Below are 21,536 nucleotides of genomic sequence, written 5' to 3' on the forward strand. Positions count from 1 at the left end.
GCTCACGGGGTCATGGGGCATGACCAACGAGGTGGTACCCACAAGCCAGTCTGTGAGAACCATGGAGAGACCCCGAGATAGTGTGGGTGGAAGGTTTGTGTGGGAGCTGGGTCCCCGGCTGCCTTAGGAAGGGTGCGATTCCTCTACTGACAGTTGGTTCCCTTGGGGGCCCAAAGACTGTGTTACCACCAGGGGCTGAGCATTCTCTGCTGTCTGTAGAATTGTCCCCCCCCACGCACACAATCCCCAAACAGCCACACAGACCGGGTAGGAAGCAGCTCAGCAGTAAAGCTCATGACTTGGAGACCTGGGTTCAATTCCTGGCACCAGAGAGGAAACGAATTAGTGTTTTCTGGCTTGAGTTCCCTTGGCCATGTTTTTCAAAGCTAAAAAGGGATTGGCTCACACTGTGGGGTTCAGGGACCAAATAATACTGGGGGTGGGTGGGACTGGGGTTGCTGTGTGTCAAAGTCATACCCACTCCATGATCTCAATTTTTTTTCCCTTCTGGGTCACACTCAGCGATGCGAAGGGGGTTACCCAGGAGTCGTACACTCAGGAATTACTCCTGGTGGTGCTCAGGGGACCACATGGGATGCTGGGAATTGAACCTGGGTTGCCCACGTGGAAGGCCAACAACCTACTAGCTGCTGCTAGCACTCCAGCCCCACCTCAGTGTTTAAATGGGGTGTCTGCCCCCCCATCGCCCTGGTAGTGCCAGTCCATATAACGTCCTGGAACTTTGGCATGGCTGCTAGTAACCCTTGCTTCATTCTGCAACCCAGGGAAGCTGAAATGGGCAGTATGGGGTCACAGACCGCCTCCCCCCTGCCTCCTGGGTGCAATGCAGAACCTCGGGGTGCCTGGGCCCAGAATTAGAAGTTTGTCATTTGGAACAACCAGAGAAGAACTTGTAGGTCTCAAGTTCCGGGGATGACCCCTCAAATACCTGAGACCCCACCCAAATGGGCTGACCCATGCCACTACGGGACTCTCCCACACCCACTCGCTCTGGGGTGGGCCCACTGCCAGGGCGAGTCCACGGAGGGTACGCAGGTGAGTACTGGTCAGAGGGAGACCCCTAGGCACCTGTGCCCCGAGGGTCCCATTATCCCACCCGTCCATGGACCCTAACCGCCCCCCCACACTGGCACAGGCCTGGGAGTCACCCCTGCATTACGAGGGGGGGTGTCACTGGGGGGTCTGCACCCTCACCCCTCCTAAAGCAGCAATCTCCCCCTGGCGCAGTAAACTCGGGACCCTCCCAGACACACCCCTGCAGGGTAAGCTCAAGGCGCAGTTCCCGCCGACAAGACTCGGGGAGCCCCATTACAACAGACCACACACCCAGATGGCTTTATTCACTGCTGAGCAGAGGGTCCCCCGAGGGCTCCAGCCCCGGCTGGGGTGCTGGGGCCGCACGTGGTGGCCTTCGTGAATTTGTGCTTGGACAGGACTTGGGGATGGGGACGGGGGTCGGGGTGGGGGGGGCACCAAAGCCCCCCAGCACCTTCCCAACAGCCCTGGGCGCAGGGCCGAGTGTCCGGGCGTGCGGGGGTAGGGGTGGGGGACAGAGCCGGCCGGGGGTGTGGCGTGCAGAGGCCCCTTCCCCCACTGCCTCAGTGCCACAGACCCCCACAGCGAGGCGGGCAGCCTCTTGCCGGCCCCAGGGATATGGCGACCACGGGCAGGCGCAGCTCTGAGACGGTCCCCTGCCCCATCGCGGTCGAAGCTTCCAGAACCCCGGGCTGAGCTGCTGTCCACGGCAGGTCCGGGGGGAGGGGGAGGCCCTTGGTGGATGGGGGCGCCAGGCGGGTGCGCAGGGCCTGGAGGCCTGCTCGCGTCCGACCCGCGTCCAACTGTTCCTCGGCCCCCACGGTCGACCCCCCAGGAGTCCAGGGCCGGTGCCCGGGGCCAGGCGGACGCCCGGCCGGAGAGGGGGCGCCCACGGGGCCAGGTCCCAGGCGCCCGCGGTCAGCCCGGCTCTAGACACGCTCCAGGTCCGGGTCCTGGTCGGGCTCGTCGTCGTCCTCGTCGTCGTCGTCGTCCTCCTCGTCGGCGGGCGCCTGGCCGAGGGGCGCGTCCCCGTCGCGTGCCAGCTCCTGCACGTGTGCCAGCATGTCGGCCATGAGCGCCTCCTCCAGCCGCTTCCGCACCTGCTGCACCAGCTCCTCCTGCTTCCTGCGGGCGCCCAGGGGGGTCGGGGGTCAGGGACCGCCCCCCCAACGCCCCCGCCACCCCCCCCCAACGCCCCCGCCACCCCCCAACGCCCCTGCCACCCCCCCAGCGCCCCCGCCACCCCCACCGCCCGGACCTGATGTCCTCGTCGGTCACCATGAAGGCCTTGCAGAGCGGCTGCGCCGTGTTCAGCCACACGCCCGGGTTCTTCTCCACGGCGGCCGACAGCTGCCCGGTGATGGGCGCCGTGCTGGTGTGCAGGGCGCTGGCGATGGCCGACAGCAGCGTCTCGTCCGTGCAGCCCGGGCCCACCCCTGCGGGCAAGGAGGGTGGGGGGGGGCGTCAGCTGGGCGCAGCTCCCCGCCCCCGCAGCCCCACCGCCCCACCGCCCCTCCCCCGGCCGCGGCACTCACCCTGCAGGCCCTTGGGGAGGTCCATGGTCTGCACCAGCTCCTCGGCGATGTCAAAGGCGTTGAGGCCACTCAGCTTCTTCTCCCAGAAGAGCTGCAGATGGACAGAGGGACAGACAGGCAGACACGTGAGGCCAGTGAGAAGCCTGGCTTGCTTCCCAATGGAGTCCCCAGAGCCTCCTTTCATTGCTCTGGGGACCACGCCGCCGAGGAGTGCTCAGGACTTAGTCCTGGAGGAGCTCAGGGTCCCTAGGAGACGCAGGGGATCAAATCTGGGTCCTTGCGTGCGGAGCCAAGTGCCCTCCCTACTGTCCTATCGAGGGACCCCCCACATGCACTTCCCCCAAAGGAGGGCAAATGACTTCAGCCCTGACAGGGGCAGGAACAGGAGGGCTGCGGGTGCCCCCAGTCCATGGCTCTGAGGGCAGCCCCCCTGCGGGGGCCAGGGGCCCAGAGGGCCCAGGGGCTTGAGCGTCGGGGTGAGCCCCTGCACAAGTTAGCCTGGGTCGATGCCAGGGACCGAGCACTGCTCAGAGGCTGAAATGAGGACGCCCGAACACAGTAGTGAGGAGAGACACAGGCAGGCACTTGCCCTGTGGTGAGCTGGAACTAGACCGGGCCCAGAGCCAGCACTGCTGGGGGTCATTCTGTGCAGCCGGGAGGAATCCAGGGTGCTACTGCTAAGTCCCCCACTCCAGGCTCCAGCACTCCAAGAAGGCCTGGAACTTGAGGTAACGACCGGCTGCTGGGGGGGGAGCCCTGGCCTCAGTGCCCGCTGGCCCGTGGGGTCCCCTGGCTACAACCCACTTCACGAATACCGGCCCCTGCACACACCATCCCAGCACAGCTCGTGGGAGCTCTGGGGACGGACACCAGCACCTCACTGCACCAGGGGTCACTCCCAATCACAGCCAGGTGTGCCCGCCCAAACTGGACAACCCCCCAAATAAACGCCAGAAAACAAGCCCAGGCTTCAGGTGCTCGTGAGGTGGGGGCAGAGCCCCGAGACCCACCCAGACACGCGGGCGAGCTCACCTGCCGAGGCTGCTCCACGGCTTTCTGGGGGTCGCTCTTCACCTTGTTGCTGGGGTGGTTGGTGATCTTGGTCACCGGCTGCTTGAAGATAGACGCCGTCTGCCGGACGGGCAGCGCCGTGTTTAGGTCGGGCTTGCCCTGCGGAGACACGAGGGTGGGTCCCGAGAGCGCCCCGACTGGCGGGCGCCCCGAGGCGGCGGCAGAGCAAAGGGCCCTGCGGGCACGCGCAGGGTGGGGGGCGGGGCGCGGGCGCCCACCTTGAGCTGGTTGGAGGAGTCGTAGCGCACGCGCTGTCGGCTCTTGTTCACTTTGCTCATTAGCATCTTCCCCGTGCGGAAGTCGAAGGTGCTCAGGTCCATGGAGCCCCCCAGGTAGCGCGCCAGCTGCGGTTTGCTCCGGAACTTCTTCCCGCTGGGGCTGCACAGACAGCGGGTCAGTGGCCAGCAGGACCCGGACCCGCCCCCGCCCACGGGCCTGCCCCGCCGCCCCTCTGCCGGAGGGAATGTTGGGAACGAGCCAAGTGCCCATGGGTCCAACCGCCCCCCCACCCCCCAGCGGCCCCGGGGCGACGGCACGCAGGGACATCCGGGGACCTGGATGTCTGGGGGTCCCGGCTTGCTGGGGGCATCAGGGCAGTGGGGGAAGGCGATGGCCTCGCATGCGGCTGACCCAGATTCGATCCCCCAGCAGCCCACAGGGGTCCTCCGAGCCCTGCCAGGAATGGCTCAAAAAAACAAACAACTTTATAAGGGACCAGGCCCAAGGGGCTGGAGCCTCGGGTCCATCCCTGGTCCTGAGCATCCCAGCCATGCGCACAACCAACAAATAAAAAAATAAAACCAGAAATCTGGCCAGGAACCCACACAGCTGACCCAGAGACAGACCCAGACATGGGCCCCTCGCTGGTCCCCCTGCACAAGACCCCCGCACCAGCCCCCAGTGAAGTGGCCAGAACCCAGGAGCAAGTGGTACTCCAGCCAAACCATGGATGTACCCTCTGACACCCCCCCCAGTCTCTCATGCTCTACACGCGTGTCCCCTCGTCCAGGACCCCCGTAGTGCCCAGGCAGCTCAGGCAGAGAATTAGACCCCCAAAGGCTCACAGGCGGGGGAGGGGGAATCCCAGGGTTGGAAACATGGAAAGGGGGGGCAAGGGACACAGGGAGGGGGTGCCGCTGCAGACAGGGCTTACTTGGGAGGGTTGGCCTGTTGGAATGTTCTGGAATGGATAGGGAAAGGCACAGAAGGGGGTCAATTTGGTGGGTTTCCTGAAATAACTAATCCAGATGCATGCGGAGGCTACACCCGGCAGAGTTAGGGGCCCATATGGTCTGACTAGGGTTCCCACACGCAACGCATGTGTACCCACCCATGGCAGGGATGGGGTGGGGTGATTCTTTTTGTTTTGGTTTACTGGGGGCGAGCCACACCTAGAGGTGCTCAGGGGACCGTAGGGGATTGAACCCTGGCTGGCAGCATACAAGGCAAGCATCCTACCCACTGCACTGTCGCTTCAGCCCCAAAGGTTTTGGGAGGGTGAGTAGCGGGCTAATGCTTGGGGTCACTCCATGCACTGCTCCGACGTATGGCAGAGCGAGAGGGATTGATCCAGGGTCGGGTTCAAACAAGACAAGTGTCTTTTTTTTTTGGCTTTTTGGGTCACACCCAGCGATGCACAGGGGTGCCTCCTGGCTCATGCACTCAGGAATTACTCCTGGCAGTGCTCAGGGGACCTTATGGGATGCTGGGAATCGAACTCGGGTCAGCATTCATGCAAGGCTATTGCCCTCCTTGCTGTGCTATCGCTCCAGCCCCAAGTCAAGTGTTTTAACCCACCTGATCTCTCAGGTTCCCAGGAAGATTCTTGCATGAAGAAGAACCCACGGCCCGAGGGATTCGGCAGTCCACAGTGGGAGGGAGGCAGGGGGCCCCCAGGCTCCTCAACCATGGTTGGGACTAGACAAAAATCAACAGAACTACAGGGCGCTGGGCCACAGGAGAAGGGAAGCCACGGGGAGTTTGGGGGATTTGGATTTTGCGGCCACACCTGGTGATGCTCAGGAGTTACTCCTGGCTTAGACTCAAGAGTCATTCCTGGGGAATGCCCTGCCAGAGGCAGGGGGGATGAGGGGTGGGAGGGATACTGGGATCTGTGGTGGTGGGAAATGGGCACTGGTGGAGGGATGGGTATTTGATCATTGTATAACTGAAACCCAAGCACAAAAATTTGTTAAGTCTGCAACTGTACCTCATGGTGTCTCACTAATAAAAATAACAAAAAAAAAAGTCATTTCTGGGGGGCTGGAGCGATAGCAGAGTGGGAAAAGGGTTTGCCTTGTTCACAGACGACCCGGGTTTGATTCCCAGCATTCCATATGGTCCCCCAAGCACCGCCGAGTAACCCCTGTGCATTGCTGGGTATGACCCCTCCCCCAAAAAAATCACTCCTGGTGGTCTGGGGGCAGAGCAAATATGGGGCACCCAGGATGGAGCCCAGGTCAGCCGTGTGTATGGCAAGCGAGCTCCCCACTGTACCTTCTCTCGGGCCGTTTTGGACAATTTTGTTTTCAAGCAGCACAAGTATCTAACCGAGCCCTCCAGCAGAAGGCTCTGGCTGTACCTGAGCTCTCTTCCCAGCCAGGCTGTAAAACTGGGGGAATTTGGGGGACCTACTGGGGGGACAGCTGGTAGGGCACTTGCCTTGCATATACAGCTAAGCCAGGTTCAATCCCCAGCATTCCATAGGGTCCCCGGAGCCCACAGGAGCAATTCCTCAGCATGGAGCGAGGAGACAGCCCTGAGCACGCCTGGTATGGTCCCAGAAACGAAAACAAGAGACCCCCGTGCTGCCCTCTCTGGACCAGGTAAGCCCCCACACCTGGAGCTGCAGACCCTGGGGCCCCTCCTCTCCATGGTCCCAATGCCAGCACCCACAAGTGACCGACACAGCAGCCAAACCCCACTTGCTTCTAAAACAAAGCCCCCAGCGATGGCACAGCGGGGAGGGCGCTGGCCCTGCACCCCCCAGGGTCTACCCAGCCCTTCCCCCCCAAGAGACATTCCCTGAGCGCGGAGCCTGGAGTCAGCTCTGAGCACCGCGCCAACAAAACCAAAGAGAATAAAAAAAAAATAAAATAAAAGAGCTGGCCAGGTGGTGGGGGCCCACGCACTGGTTAGGAGGGCGTCGTTCCAGCCCTCACAAGCACCACCAACATTCTAGAGATGGCAGGTGTCCCGGGGAACAAGAGGCCGGGGTGGGGGTTCAGGGGGGGACAGCTGCGGCTCCAAAGCAACACCACGGGGCGGGAGGCGAAGCCCAAGGCGAGCAGCGGGGACTTCTTTGTTGCTCGGAGGGGGTGTCCCGGCCCCCGTTTCCCGGGCCAAGGAGAGTCCCTCCGTGCAACCTCGGGGAGGGGTGCCCATGAGCGCCCCGCGCGTGGGAAACAACGGGCAGGACCCACACGGGGCTGGGGGGGGAAAGGAAAACTCAGCACGCACCCACCCTAAGCCAAGGGCCGGGGGCCGCCCGGGAAGCGCCCCCCAAGCTGCAGCAAAAGCCTGTGCACTTGCACGACCATGCGACCGCTTCCCCTCAAAGTCCAAAATCCCCGGGCTCGCCTCCCCCGGTTCTCCCGCCACTCCACTCCCCCCCACCCCCCGCCTCCCAGCAGCGACGGGCCGGGGCTTGGGCGCCCGAGGCCCAACAAAGGCCGCCCCCCGCGGGTGGGCCCCGTCGAGGCTCCACGCGGCCCCGCCAGCTCGTGCGCGCGCGGAGGGGGGGGGAGGAAAGGCCGTCGCGCGCACGGGCCCCGGCGGAGGCGCGCACGCACGCGGCGGAGGCGCGCACGCACGGCGCAGGCGCCCAGGCCGCGGTCCGGCTCGGGGCGCCCCGGCCGCCGCGGAGGCCGCTGGGAGGCGCCCGTTGGGGGCCCTGCCCGGCCGGCACGCTCATTCACCTATAGTAAAAGACATCCCTGTGGCCGGCCGACAGCCCCGACCTTCTGGGCACTTCTTCCCTCTCCCAGCCCTGCGGGAGCGCCGGGCACTCCCACCTCTTCCGCTCCATCGCGCCCGGCTCCTCGGCCCGCCGCCGCCGCCGCCGCCGCCGCGCGGACCCCCGCTCGCCGCCGCCGCTGCCTCCGCCGCCGCCGCCGCCACTCGCCGCGGCTGTTCCGGCCCCCGGGCCCCCGCCCTCCGCCCCCAGCCGGGCGCGCGCCGGCTTTGCCGCCCTCTCGGCCCCCTCCCCGCGCTCGCCAGCCCCCGCTCGGGGGGCCCGCTCCGCCCACCCGCCCGCGCGCGGGGCCCCGGGCTGCGCAGGCGCCGCGCACGCCACGCCCCCGCCCGCCTCAGCCAATCAGGATGCGGGTCGGGGGCGGGGGGCCGGGCTCGCGCCTGCGCGCTGGAGGCTCGGAGCTTCCACGTGTGCCCGCGAACCCGCTTCCCTCCCGGGCCCGCCGGAGTCCAGGGCTGCTTCCACCGAAAGGGGTATCTGAGCTTCCAGGCGCAGAGGCGCCTGTCTTCGCTGCCTGCTCTCCGGCAGAAGCCTTTGGATTTAGTTTATTTATTTGGAGGGCGAGTAGGTCACACCTGGTGCCCAAAGGCTACTCCCAGCCCTGTGCTTGGGGATGAAGTGGGGTGGGGGTGGGGGATCCTTTCCTAGTAACTGAAACGGCTGTTGGGGCTGGAGCGATTGTACTGCCGATAGGGTGCTTGCCTTGATCCTTGGCACCCCAAAGGGCTCCCTGGCACCGCCGGGGAAGGCCCCCTTCATCCAAAAAAAATCAAAACAGCTCTTTAAAATAGGGGCTGGAGAGGTAGTAGTACAGCGGGTAGAGCGGTTGCCTTGAACTCAGCCGATCCATTCAGTTTCTCGGAACCGTCAAGAATAGTTCTGAGTGCAGACCCAGGAGTAACTGAGCATCCGCCGGTTGTAACCCCAAAATCAGATAAATAAGGAACTAGAGAATGGTACCGAGGTAAGGCACAGCCTCACTTTGTCCGACCTCGGTTGGATATTTGGCACCCTGAGTACTCCCAGGTGTGGTTCAAAGATATTAATAAAATTAAATTGGTACCAAAACGAATAGTACAGTGGGGAGGATGCTTGCCTTGCACGCGGCTGACGCAGGTTCCATCTTTGGCACCCCATAGAGTCCCCTGAGCCTGCAGGAGTGATCCCTGAGCACAGAGCCAGGAGTAAGTCCTGAGCATCACTGGGTGTGAGACCCTCCCCCAAATAAAATAAATTTAAAAAGTAAATGGGTCAGGGACATAGTACAGAAGATAGGGTGCTTACCTTGCTCACAGCTGACCTGGTTTCTATCCCCAAGCACCTAATAGTCCCCTGAGCACGGCCAGGAATGATCCCTGAACTAGCCCTAAATGTAGCCACACCCCCCACCCCGCAGTTAAATACCACTTTTTTTTTTTTAATCATTTGGGTCACATCCAGTGGTGCTCAAGGCTTGCTCCTGGCTGTCTCGGGGATTAAGCACTAATCTTCTGTTCTCTCTGCCCCAAGCACTGTTTCATTTTATTTTATTTTATTTATTTGCTTTTTTGGGTCACACCTGGCATTGCACAAGGGTTACTCCTGGCTCATGCACTCAGGAATTACTCCTGGCGGTGCTCGGGGGACCATATGGGATGCTGGGAATTGAACCGGGGTCGGCTGCTTGCAAGGTAAACACCCTACCTGCTGTGCTATCATTCACCCCCCAAGCACTGCTTTTAAACTTTAAGTTTCGCTTTGCTTTCCTTCTTTCCTTCCTTGTTTTAGAGCTACCTGGGGTGCTCAGCATCTGTTGCTCTTGGCTCTGCACTCAGGAATTACTCCTGGAGGGCTCTGGGAATGACAGGAATCAAATTCAGGTTGGCCACCTGCAAGACAAACACCCACTCTCTGTACTATCTCTCCAGCCCATAATTTTGTTTCTTGTTTTGGGGTCGCACCTGATTGTGCTCAGGGCTTACTCCAGTCTCTGCCATTAGGGGTGATTCCTGGCAGTGCTTAGAGGAACACATGGGCTGTGCCTATCAACCCAGGTTAATTGCATGCAAAGCAAACACCTTACCAGCTATACTGTCTCTCCGGCCCCTTACGATCCACTTTATTTTCTGTAGATTTTTTTTTTATTGTTTTTGTTTTGGGACCACACCTGGTGATGCTTAGGATTTACTCTCCACTTTGTGCTCAGGAATTATTTCTGGCAGCCTGGGGGACCCTATGGTCTTCTGGGGATCAAACCAGGAATGGCCCAGTGCAAGGCCCAGCAAGGCTGAGCCCGTGTGTTTCATGGGGATGTCCCAGGTTCCGTCCCTGGTACATGTGGTCCACTGGGCACAGAACCCAGACCAGCTCCTGTGTGCCTTCAGGAAGGGCGTTTGCCTTGCATGCAGCCAACCCGGGTTCAATCCCAGGCATCTCATATGTTTCCCTGAGCACTGCCAGGAGTGATCCCTGAGTGCAGAGCCAGCAGTAAGCCCTGAGGACTGCCTGTGTGGCCCAAAAATATCCCTCCAAGGTGTGGGAGAGGGGGAGTAAAAAAATGTGCTTTTTGGTTTTGGGGTTTTTGTTGTTTATTTCTTTTGGGGCCACAAGTGCTCAGGGCTTACTCCTGGCTCTGTGCTCAGGGATCACTCCTGGTGGGCTCTTGGGGACCCTCTTGGATTCTAGGGATGGAACACCCTACCCGCTGTGCTATCACTGGTGGGCTCTTGGGGACCCTATTGGATTCTAGGGATTCATGGGGTTAACTTAGGTTAACCCCATGCAAGGCTAAGTACCTCCCGCTCAGGCCCCCAAAGATGTACTTTTGGGAAATAATCAAATGTAAGAGATTTCCCAGCCCTGAAGCTGCCCAAAGGCATACAGACCACACCCCTTTGACATGGAAGTCCCTGGAGAGGAGAAACTGAGGCACCACCCAGATACAGAAATCTGGCTCCGGGGCTGGAGTGATAGTACAGCGGGGAAGGTATTTGCCTTGCACATAGATGACCCGGGTTCAATTCCCAGCATCCCATCTGGTCCCCTGAGCACTGTCAGGAGTAATTCCTGAGTGCAAAGCCAGGAGTAACTCCCCCTGCCAAAGAAAAGAAATCTAGGGCCCCATTCAGACAAGGGTGAACCCCTCAGAAAAGAATCTATGAGATAATGAGAAGATCAGCAGTGCAAGGCTTTCCTCTCAATGCCAGATTAACTTCTATGTCTGCAGAGAACTCTGGGGAAAAAAAAAAATAAAAACGGGCTGGAACTATAGTACAGCAGGTAGGGCGTTAACCTTACGTTCACCCCTGAGCATCTCTGTGTGTAAACCCAAAAATCACCCCCCTCAAAAAAAAATTAGAATTATATAGACTCTCTTCCTGAAAGCTTTCTAACCTCTGGCATCTAAATAAAGGTTTCGGGGGCTGGAGAGATAGCACGGGGGGAGGGCGTTTGCCTTGCACGCGGCGACCCGGGTTTGATTCCCAGCATCCCATATGGTCCCCTGAGCACCGCCAGGAGTGACTCCTGAGTGCAGAGCTAGGAGTAACCCCTGTGCATCACCGGGTGTGACCCAAAAAGAAAAATAAATAAATAAAGGTTTCATTCAGGGGCTGGAGCCATAGCACAGCAGGGAGGGCGTTTGTTTGCCTTGCATGCGACTGACCTGGGTTCGATTCCCAGCATCCCTTATGGTCCCCTGAGCACTACCAGGAGTAATTCCTGAGTGCATGAGCCAGGAGTAAACCCTGCGCATCACCAGGTGTGACCCAAGAGCCCGCCCCCCAAAATAAAGTGGGCAGTCCCCTTTCTCTGAATAAATGCTGGTTCTTTCCCATTCTTTGAAAATTCTAATAGGCAAACGAACACACCATAGTCTACAAAGTTTTTTTTTTCTTTTTGGATTACACCCAGTGGTGCTCAGGAATCACTCCCGGTGGTCCTCGGAGGAACCTAGGGAATGCCAGGGATTGAACCCAGGTCGGCTGTGTGCAAGACGAAAGCCCAACCTGCTGTTACTCTAGCTTCTCAATAAAAACTAGGGCTGGGGCCAGTGTGATAGGACAGTGGGTTGGGCACTTCCTTGCCTTTCGGACAACCAACCCAGAATCAATCCCTGGCACCTCATAGGATGCCCTGAGGCCTGCCAGAAGTGATCCCTGAGCTTAGGGCCAAGAGTCAGCCTTGAGTGCGCCCCGCTGGGTACCGTCTCCAGACCAAAAATAATGGAAAAATATAAACAGTCTCGCTTCACTGTTTCACCTCCTCCTGAAATCCTTTTCTGTGAGGGAATGGCGAAGGTTCTAGAATGTCTACAGAGATGGGGAGGACTTTCTTATCCCATGCACGCTCTAAAGTCCATGGCTCCCGGAGAAATTGGGTGGCCAGGATCCCCTCCCATGCCATGCAGAGCAAGTGGGCTTCATTTTTTTTTTTTTTGGGTAGGGGGCATCGGTGATGCTCAGGGCTCACTCCTGGCAGCACTGGAGGACCACATGGGATGCCAGGAATTGAACCTGGATGGACTGCGAGCAAGGCAACTGCCCTGCCGCTACGCTTTCTCTCCAGCTCCATAATTTATTTTGTCTGGGGGCCACATCAGGTTGTACTGAGCTAGCTCTGCACCCAGGGATCACTCCTGGCAGGCTCTGGGGAAACCAGTGGGGTGCCAAGAGGGAACGTGGTTCGCGAGGCAAGCACCTTACCTACTATGCGACCCCTCCTGTCCCTCATATGTGTATTTGAGCATACGTCCTGTATTGGGGTCTAACTGGAGACTTCACACATGCATTTTTTTAAAAAAAAAATTGGAATGGATTTTAATTATTTGTTTACTTTTTGGGTCACACCTGGTGATGCACAGGGGTTTCTCCTGGCTCTGCACTCAGGAATTACTCCTGGCAGTCCTCAGGGGACCATAGGGGATGCTGGGAATCGAACCTGGGTCGGCTGCGTGTAAGGCAAACGCCCTGCCCGCTGTGCTATCGCTTCAGGACCCCCACCTGCGTGTTTTAAGTACTCTACTGCCAAGTCCCTTCCTGCCCAATACCAGTGATTTCTGGGTTCATCTCCCACAGCCCCTACCCCAATGGGCTTTGCATCAATGAGGCTGTACCTTTTTTTTTTTTTTGCGTTTTTGGGTCACACCCAGTGATGCACAGGGGTTACTCCTGGCTCTGCACTCAGCAGTCACTGCTGGCGGTGCTTGGGGAACCATATGGGATGCTGGGAATCGAACCCCGGTTGGCCGTGTGCAAGGCAAACGCCCTATCCGCCTTGCTATCGCTCCAGCCTTGAGGCAGTACCTTCTTGGGAATCCCTGTAACTCCATCCTAGTTTCCCCCTGGAATCTGAGCTCCTCAGAGCCCTGCGTGTCCCCAGGGTTGTCATTCAGCCCAAGCAGGGCCCCTGGGAATATTTGAAATGCTAAGCACAGTAACAAGTCTCACAATGTTACTGGGCCCACTCGAGCAAATCGATGAACAACGGGAAAACAGTGACAGTGACATTGACCTGGAGGTGCTCAGGGCCTATTTAAGGCTTAGTACAAGGTCCTGGTGGCGCTTCGGAACCCTGTGGTGTTACGGATGAAACTCAGGGCTCCCACAACCAAAGCCTGCACCCCAATTGGCTGAGCCACCTTTTCAGCCTTGATTGGCTGGATTTTTTTTTGGGGGGGGAGCAGAGGGGTTTTTGTTCTGTGCTCAGCTATCACTGCTGGCAGACTCGGGGGACCCGATGGAAGTACCCAGATCAAATCCAGATCTGCCACCTGCAAGGCAAGCAGTCTACCTGCTGGACTCTGGCTCCAGACCCATTTCTGCTTTATTTTCATTTGCATGGCCCCATGGGAAGGCACATGAGATCCACAGGGGTTACTCCTGGCTCTGCACTCAGGAATTACTCCTGGCGGTGCTCAGGGGACCCTATGGGATGCTGGTAATTGAACCCGGGTTGGCCGCGTGCAAGGCAAACGCCCTACCTGCTGTGCTATCATTCCAGCCCCCCTTGACACTTTTTTTTTTTTTTTGCTTTTTGGGTCACACCCAGCGATGCACAGGGGTTACTCCTGGCTCTGTACTCAGGAATCACCCCGGCGGTACTCAGGGGACCATATGGGATGCTGGGAATCGAACCCGGGTTGGCCGCATGCAAGGCAAAGGCCCTACCTGCTGTGTAGTCCAGTGGGTAAGACGTTTGCCTTGCAGGCAATTATCTGGGGTCCAATATAGTCATCCCATATAGTCTCCTGAGCAACACCAGGAACAATTCCTGAGTGCAGAGGTAACCCTTGAGAATCAACTGGGTTCAACAGAAAATACTCCCCCCCCCCACAAATACAATTAAAAAAAAAAAAGATCTGTGGGTCAAATATGGGCCAATAGTACAGGGAAAGGTGGTGGCCTTGCATGTAGCCAGCTGGATTTGACCCCAGCATCACACATCACACACAGGGCACCCCCAGACCTCACCAGGAGGGACCCCTGGGCAGAGCCAGGAGGAAGCCTTGAACACAGCCAGGTGTGGTCTACAAACCAAAGAAGAAAAAAACTGGGGGCCAGAGAAGAGATAGTACAGCAACTAAGGCACTTGCCTACAGGCAGCCAACCTGGGTTTGATTCCAGCTCAACACGGTAACCCATGAGCCTGGCCAGGAGTGACTCCGAAATACCACCAGATATGATCCAAACCTCCACTAAAAATAATTTCAGGCTGGAGTGATAGTACAGCAGGGACACTTGTCTTTTTTTTTTTTTTTTTTTTTGGCGTCACACCTGGGGATGCACAGGGGTTACTTCTGGCTCATGCACTCAGGAGTTACTCCTGGCGGTGCTCAGGGGACCCTATGGGATGCTGGGAATCGAACCTGGGCCGGCTGCCTGCAAGGCAAATGCCCTACCCACTGTGCTATTGCTCCAGCCCCAGGGACGCTTGTCACTGCACCCCATAGGATCCCCCTGAGCCCTCCAGGAATGATCCCTGAGCACAGAGCCAGGAATCAGTCTCGAGTATCGCCGGGTATACACAAGAAACAAAAACTAATAGTTCATTAATTTTGTTTTTTTAGGTCCACACCTGGCAGGGGATTTTCTGTGATACCAGATGCTAATCAGGGTCTGTCACATGCAAGGGAAGGGCTTCAGCCCCAGTCACTTTTGTGTGTTCGTGGACCACCGTGCTCAGGGCTTACCCTTGTACTCGGGGGACTCTGGGAGGTGCCACGGATTGTACCTGGGCCAGCCAAGGTACAATCAATTGAGGCAAAAGCCCTCCCCACTGTCCTACTGTGCCAGCCCCAGATGACCTTTGATTTCACTCAGCAAGGGGGAGTGGTCATACCCAGCGGGGGGGATGCTGGGAATCAAACCAGGGTCAGCGGCATGCCCTACCTGCTGTGCGATCACTCCAGCCCGATTTGCTTTGTGGTTGAGGGGCTGCCCCTGGCAGTACTCTGAAGCTATTCCTAGTGTGGGGACCAAAACTCACACACCAAGCCTGTGTCTATTCACGCGTGTGCTTCTGTGTTGGGCCACACCTGGCAGAGCGCGGGGCACCGCCTACAGCTCTGAGCATTCAAGCCGGGGTCATTACCTCTATACTATTTGATTTTGGTTTCCAGGTCACATCCGGTGGTGCTCAGGGCTGCCTCCTGGCTCTGTGCTCAAGGCTGATTCCTGGCTCGGCACTGAGGGATACTCCCGAGTCAGGAGGTGCTTGGGGGACCCTCTTATGGGATGTCGGGGATCAAACCTGGGCCAGCTTCATGCACAGCAAACACCTACCCCACTGTCCTAGCGCTCTGGCCCCCAAGAATCACTGTCACGGTTCTCCCGTTGTTCATCGATTTGCTCGAGCGGGCCCAGTAACGTCTCCATCGTGAGACTTGCTGTTACTGTGTTTGGCATATCGAATACGTCACGGGGAGCTTGCCAGGCTTTGCCGTGCAGGCAAGATACTCTCAGTAGCTTGCCGGGTTCTCTGAGAGGGGCGGAGGAATTGAACCCGGCTCAGCCGAGCCAGCTGCGCGCAAGGCAAATGCCCTACCGCTGTGCTATCGCTCCAGCCCAGCCCCCAAGAATACTTCTAGAATTTCAAGAATGGGGTCAAGGCTGGGAGAGAGGTGTGTGTGTGTGTGGGGGGGGGCAGAAGCACGCAGGGCATGGATGCAGTTTCTGTGTCTCAGTGGGCTTGCTGTTCTTCCTTCCAGAAGGCTGAACCGAAGCCCCCCCCAGAAATGGGGCCCAGGTGGTGAGGCTTTTTTTGGAAGGGGAGATGAACACAGAGCACAGTGGCCTCTGGGGGCAGTGTGAGGCAGGGTGTGAGGGCGCGCAAGTGACATGGGGGTGACAGGTGAACTCCTGGCTGCAGTCATGTTGGCATGAGACTCCCCCAGTTCCCTTCCAAAGTCCCGCCCCCGAACCCAGCACTGCTGTGTCCCCATCCTGGTGCTGGTGGAGGGGGCAGGTGAAGGTGACGGGACATACCAGGTGACTGTGGCTGGGAGGGAAGGGACCTAGTCTGGGATTTCTCCGCCCTCCCCCCTGCTCAGGCGCTGAGTTGGTTCCTGCCGATTCCAGTGTGGACAGAAGCCACTGCCCACTGGGTCTGCAGGAGCTGGACACGCAGCGCCCACTCACTCCCCATCTGGGGTTCCCAGGATGGGTGACCGCGGCACCAGCAGAAGGTCCAGGCGAGGCAGGTTTCAGAGAGAGCTTTAATGGGGGTTGTGTTCAAGCAGCCATTTCCAGCCCGACCCAGAACGCAACGCCCCATGCGGGTACCTCCTGCCGGCACGACGGGGTGGGGACTCGGCCGGACGCAGCACCTGTGGGGAACAAGGTCAGGTGAGCCGGGGTCCCAAGCGGGACAGCTGTACCCTGCCCCCCACCCACCCACACGTCCCCTGGCAGGGCCCACACTTACCAGGACGGGGGTGCGTGGAGGTCCACGCTTCTTAACTGTCTTTCTTGAACTTGCCGTTGATGTAGGGGACCCAGTCGAGGATCAGACGCCAATCGGTGGCCCACACCAGCCCCACGGCACCCACGGCGCCCCACATCCCCGCTGTGGGGACCCTGTGAGGGGACAGTGGATGGGGCATCAGGCTCTGCTTGACACTGCTGGAATATTTTTTTTTTTCATTTTGTTTTTTGGATCGAGCGATAGCACAGTGGTAGGGTGTTTGCCTTGCACACAGCCCACGTGGCCGAGCAGGTTCGATTCCTCCGCCCCTCTCGGAGAGCCCGGCAAGCTACCGAGAGTATCTCGCCCGCACGGCAAAGCCTGGCAAGCTACCCGTGATGTATTGGATATCCTAAACCCAGTAACAAGTCTCACGATGGAGATGGTACTGGGCCCACTCGAGCAAATCAATGAACAATGGGAGAACAGTGCTACAGTGCTTTGTGGGTCACACCTGGTGATGCACAGGGGTTCCTCCTGGCTCTGCACTCAGGAATTACTCCTGGCGGTGCTGGGGGCACCCTATGGGATGCTGGGAATTGAACCCGGGTCGGCCGCGTGCAAGGCAAATGCCCTACCTGCTGTGCTATTGCTCCAGCCCATGGAAAATTGTTTGCTTTTTTTATCCCTTTTGGGGCCACACCTGGTGGAGCTCAGGGGACCGACCCTATGGGATGCGAGAATCATGCAAGGCAAGTACCCTCCCCACCGTGCTGCAGGGTGCACCCAGGGTCTGTCTGGGACACCCCGGAAGTATCCCTGTGGTCACTCCACTCCCAGCACACTGGTGTCTCCTGCTTCTCCCAGAAGACTCTGAACCCCTGGGGTACAGGCTTGTGGCCTGCACATCACCCGCTCCTGGGACAGCCACAGGACCATGGGGGTCCGGGAAGCAGCCCTGCATGTCATCAACGAGATTGAGGAGGCTTGGCTAGGATAGCGCCAGGCACTCACCTTCCCCAACCTTCTCCCGCCCCAGGCACGTCCTCTGACCCCCTCGAATTTGAGGGGTCACACTGAGGTGATCAAGAAATGGATCTTGGGGGGCTGGAGAGATAGCACAGCGGGTGGGGCGTTTGCCTTGCACGCGGTCGATCTGGGTTCGATTCCCAGCATCCCATATGGTCCCCCGAGCACCGCCAGGAGTAACTCCTGAGTGCAGAGCCGGGAGTCAGCCCTGAGCACCGCTGAGGAGGCCTGAAAACCAAAACCAAAACAAACAAAAAAAGAAAATCAAGGTTAACAGACGATGTGAGGCCTCGCTCACCACTCAGAACCAAATACAAGGGGCTGGAGCGATAGCACAGCGGGTAGGGCGTTTGCCTTGCACGCGGCCAACCCGGGTTCGATTCCCAGCATCCCATATGGTCTCCTGAGCACTGCCAGGAGTAATTCCTGAGTGCAAAGCCAGGAGCAACCTCTGTGCATCGCTGGGTGTGACCCAAAAAGCAAAAAAAAAAAAAAAAAAAAAAAGGGGGGCTGGAGCAATAGCATAGTGGGTAGGGCGTTTGCCTTGCACTTGGCTGACCCGGGTTCAATTCCCAGCATCCCATATGGTCCCCCGAGCACCGCCAGGAGTAACTCCTGAGTGCAGAGCCAGGAGTAACCCCTGTGCATCGCCGGGTGTGACCCAAAAAGCAAAAAAAAAAAAAAAAAAAAAATGGGGGGCTGGAGCAATAGCATAGTGGGTAGGGCGTTTGCCTTGCACTTGGCTGACCCGGGTTCAATTCCCAGCATCCCATATGGTCCCCTGAGCACTGCCAGGGGTAATTCCTGAGCACAGAGCCAGGAGTAACCCCTGTGCATCCCTGGGTGTGACCCAAAAAGCAAAGAAAAAGAAATGGACCTTGGGCTGGAGCCATAGCACAGCGGGTAGGGCACTTGCCTTTTGCCTTCCACACGGCTGACCCGGGTTCGATTCCCAGCATCCCATAGGGTCCCCTGAGCACCACCAGGGGGTAATTTCTGAGTGCATCCGCTGGGTGTGACCCAACAAGCAAAAAAAAAAAAAAAGAAACGAACCTCCCCTTAGTCTTTCTTAGGGGAGCACCCCCCCACCCCCTGGGAGCCGCCTGGAGGGGTGGCCGATCCCCCAACCCATGAGGCAGACCACTCCTCCTTTGGCGGCACTCCAACTCCTAACTGCAGAAGCCACGAGATCAGGCCTATCCCACGGCTGAATGCGGGGCCAAGGGGGTCTCAGAAGAAGGCGGGACTTGGGTTTTAATTTTGGTCCACGCTGGTGGTGCTCAGGGCTGACTCCTGGCTGTGCTCGGTGGGGTCCTTCGGTGCAGGGGAGCAAACCCAGGGCTCCCCCTCAGACACTCAGTCCTCTGAGCTGCTCTTGGGCACACTGCCTTTCTGACAGAACTTGTGGGAAGAGAGGAGACCACCCTTATACACCATTTACGCCCTCTCTCCCCCCATTCAATCTCCCCACCAGCCCCCAAGGCCCTGCTACTGGCTGTCTCTGCACCCCCACTCAGTCCTGTTGTGGGGAGCGCTCCAAAGCACCCCGGGACCCACCAAAAGCCCTGTTGAGGGGGTCACCCCCGCCACGCACAGACAGAGAACAGGAAAGCACAGCACTGTCATTATTGAGCAAAGAGGCCGGGCAGTACAATGGGCAGGGCACTTGCTTTGCAAGGGGCTGACCTGGGTTCGATTACCGATACCTGATGGGGTCCCTGGAACTCATCAGGAGTGATCCCTGAGCATGTTGGTAAGAGTAAGTCCTGAGGGGGCTGGAGCTATAGCACAGTGGGTAGGGTGTTTGCCTTGCATGCGGCCAACCCGGGTTTGATTCCCAGCGTCCCACATGGTCCCCTGAGCACTGCCAGGAGTAACTTCTGAGTGCAGAGCCAGGAGTAACCCCTGTGCATTGCCAGGTGTGATCCAAAAAAGCAAAAAAAAAAAAAAAAAAAAAGAGTAAGTCCTGAGCACTTCTAGCTCTGCAGGGTGTGGCCCAAATTCCCCCTTAAAAAAAGGGGGGGGCTGGAGTGATAGCACAGTGGGTAGGGCGTTTGCCTTGCACGCGGCCGACCCGGGTTCGATTCCCAGCATCCCATATGGTCCCCTGGACACCGCCAGGGGTAATTCCTGAGTGCATGATGCACGAGCCAGGGGTAACCCCTGTGCACTGCCGGGTGTGACCCAAAAAGCAAAAAAAGAAAAAAAAAAAGCGCACCTCACTGCAGCAATAGTCCAGTGGATAAAGTGTTTGCCTTGCATGGTACAGACCCAGGTTCAATCCCCGGCATTCCAAATGGTCCCCTGGGCACCACCAGGGGAGATTCCCCGAGTGAAGAATCAGGAATAAGCCCTAAGCATCACTGGGTATGCACCACTGGAAAAAAAAAAGGGGGGGGTCAGAGTGATACTACAGTGGGCAGTGCTGGCCTTGCACATGGTCATCGGGGAGTAGAGTTCTGGCATCCCATATGGTTCCCAGAGTCCCACCATGCATAACCCCAGAACATTGCCGGGTGTGGCCTCAAAAACAAACCCCCCCCCCCAAAAAAAACAAACAAAAAACCCAGTCCTGAGCATAGAGCCAAGAATCAGGAACATCCAACCCTGGGCAGGGCCTGATGTGACACTTCAATGCCTCCCCCCTAAAAAAACTGCATAAACTGCAGAAACCAGTGGGCGGACAGTGGCCCCCAGCGACTTGAGAGTCAGGGTAGATTCTGGGCTGATGGCAGATGCTGGTGCTTCTCAGCCCAAACCCAGTGGGGGCCTTTCTGTGTCCCCCCACCCCCGCACCACTTGCAAGGCGCCCCGCAAGAGTTCCCTGTAGGTCCGCGCTGACCCACGCACAACCATAGCGCTCTGTCCACTGCTCCCGTGGACACCACTGTCATATGCACGCCTGCTCCTGGGGGCGCAGGTCACCCCGACTGCACCTACTGCTCAGGCGTGGTCACCCCAGTCCTAGTCCTAGTCACCAGACTCACCCCAATACCCCCGACCTTCCACGGAGCGTTTTCCCAATATTGTTCTTATTTTCCTTTGTGCGTGGGGGGGTTGGGGAGGGGACGCCCGGCAGGGCTCAGGGCTGACTCTGGCTCTGCACTCTGGGATCACTCCTGGAGGGCTCAGGGGACCCCAGATGGGGTGGGTGTCGCGGACCGAACCCGGGTCAGAGCAAGGCGAATACCTTTCTCCAAGTACTAGTGTTCATACCCCACGTGGGGGTCGCGTCACATCTTGGCCACCCACCGGGTAGGGTCACCTAAACCCCGCCGGGTTCTCACGTGGGGTTACCCCTCTCTCCTGCCTTCCCTGAGGATCCGCCCCGACTCTGCCTGTCTCCGATGGGGGGCTACCCCAATCCCGGGCACCCCTGATACGGTGGCAGCCCCCAACCCCGTCGACCTTCCACGTGGGGTCGCGCCAATTCCACGTCCCACCCTGTGCGGACACGCCAAACCGCTCGGCCGCCTTGGCCCCTCGTTTACCCCACTGTGCGCTAGTTCAGAAAGTGGCAACGCGGGGCGGTGTCCTCACCAGTTCTTAGCCAGCTGGGCGTATCGCGGCCCCAAAAACCGGGTGATCATCGCGGCGGCCGTCTGCAGCTCAGGGTGACCCCCGCCAACCCGGCCGCACTGCGCAGGCGCGCGGGCCGCAGCGCGCAGGCGCGCGTGGAGGCCCCGCCCCCAACGCGCTCCGCCCCGCCCCTCCGGGCCTGCGCGCGCAGACCTGAAAGCTCGAGTCGGTCCTTTCCGGAAGTCCTTCCCGGAGGAGGACGGGAGTGGGCGTGGCCCGGGAAGGCGGGATCTGCTTCTAGACTCCCGTTACTGTCCTGGAGCTTTAAGGTTTTGGTGGTTTTTTTTTTTTTTTTTGGTGTGGGATTTGGGGCCACACCTAGCGGTGCTCAGGGATCACTCCTGGCGGACTCTGAGCTCTAATGGGGTGTCAGAGATGGAATCCTGACTGCATGCAAGCTAGCGCCTTCCCTG

The 21,536-nt window shown here is 58.8% G+C and overlaps 2 protein-coding genes across 4 annotated transcripts in view; both read right to left on the reverse strand.

Annotated features, from left to right (window-relative positions):
- LOC130022085 (cytochrome b-c1 complex subunit 10) overlaps positions 1-21,228 on the reverse strand; it is a 320,448-nt gene extending 299,220 nt beyond the window's left edge. The window contains exons 1-3 of one of the 2 annotated variants that reach the window (XM_056112815.1): positions 21,085-21,228; positions 16,537-16,688; positions 16,309-16,438 (exon numbers count right to left, since the gene is read on the reverse strand). In XM_056112815.1, coding sequence (XP_055968790.1) covers positions 16,568-16,688; positions 21,085-21,134 — 171 coding nt within the window. In that variant the 5' untranslated portion in view covers positions 21,135-21,228 and the 3' untranslated portion in view covers positions 16,309-16,438; positions 16,537-16,567. Of the gene's footprint in view, positions 1-16,308; positions 16,439-16,530; positions 16,689-21,084 lie in introns of those variants that run through there. The other variant, XM_056112816.1, reaches the window with a different exon arrangement.
- MBD3 (methyl-CpG binding domain protein 3) lies at positions 1,330-7,897 on the reverse strand. Of its 2 annotated transcripts, none has more exons than XM_056112810.1 (6): positions 7,580-7,897; positions 3,881-4,040; positions 3,624-3,761; positions 2,592-2,682; positions 2,315-2,492; positions 1,330-2,181 (listed from the first exon to the last, which is right to left on the reverse strand). In XM_056112810.1, exons 1-6 carry the CDS (start codon positions 7,687-7,689, stop codon positions 1,986-1,988), a joined length of 873 nt encoding a protein of 290 aa, XP_055968785.1. In that variant the 5' UTR covers positions 7,690-7,897; the 3' UTR covers positions 1,330-1,985. The 2 variants fall into 2 exon arrangements, with proteins under 2 accessions (XP_055968785.1, XP_055968786.1); XM_056112811.1 differs by having other exon boundaries at positions 7,676-7,891.
- Positions 21,229-21,536: the final 308 nt, after the last annotated feature.

This window comes from Sorex fumeus, unplaced genomic scaffold, assembly GCF_029834395.1.
Source record: "Sorex fumeus unplaced genomic scaffold, SorFum_2.1 ptg000019l, whole genome shotgun sequence".
In the NCBI taxonomy this organism is placed as follows: domain Eukaryota; kingdom Metazoa; phylum Chordata; class Mammalia; order Eulipotyphla; family Soricidae; genus Sorex; species Sorex fumeus.

What these genes read in the sequence shown, in the direction of transcription:
- MBD3 (XM_056112810.1), bottom strand. Translation starts at nt 7,689, where the DNA reads ATGGAGCGGAAGAGGTGGGAGTGCCCGGCGCTCCCGCAGGGCTGGGAG. An exon ending in AGGGATGTCTTTTACTATAG is followed by an intron (nt 4,041 to 7,579) that starts GTGAATGAGCGT and finishes CTGTCTGTGCAG; the next exon opens with CCCCAGCGGGAAGAAGTTCC. An exon ending in ACTCCTCCAACCAGCTCAAG is followed by an intron (nt 3,762 to 3,880) that starts GTGGGCGCCCGC and finishes GTGTCTCCGCAG; the next exon opens with GGCAAGCCCGACCTAAACAC.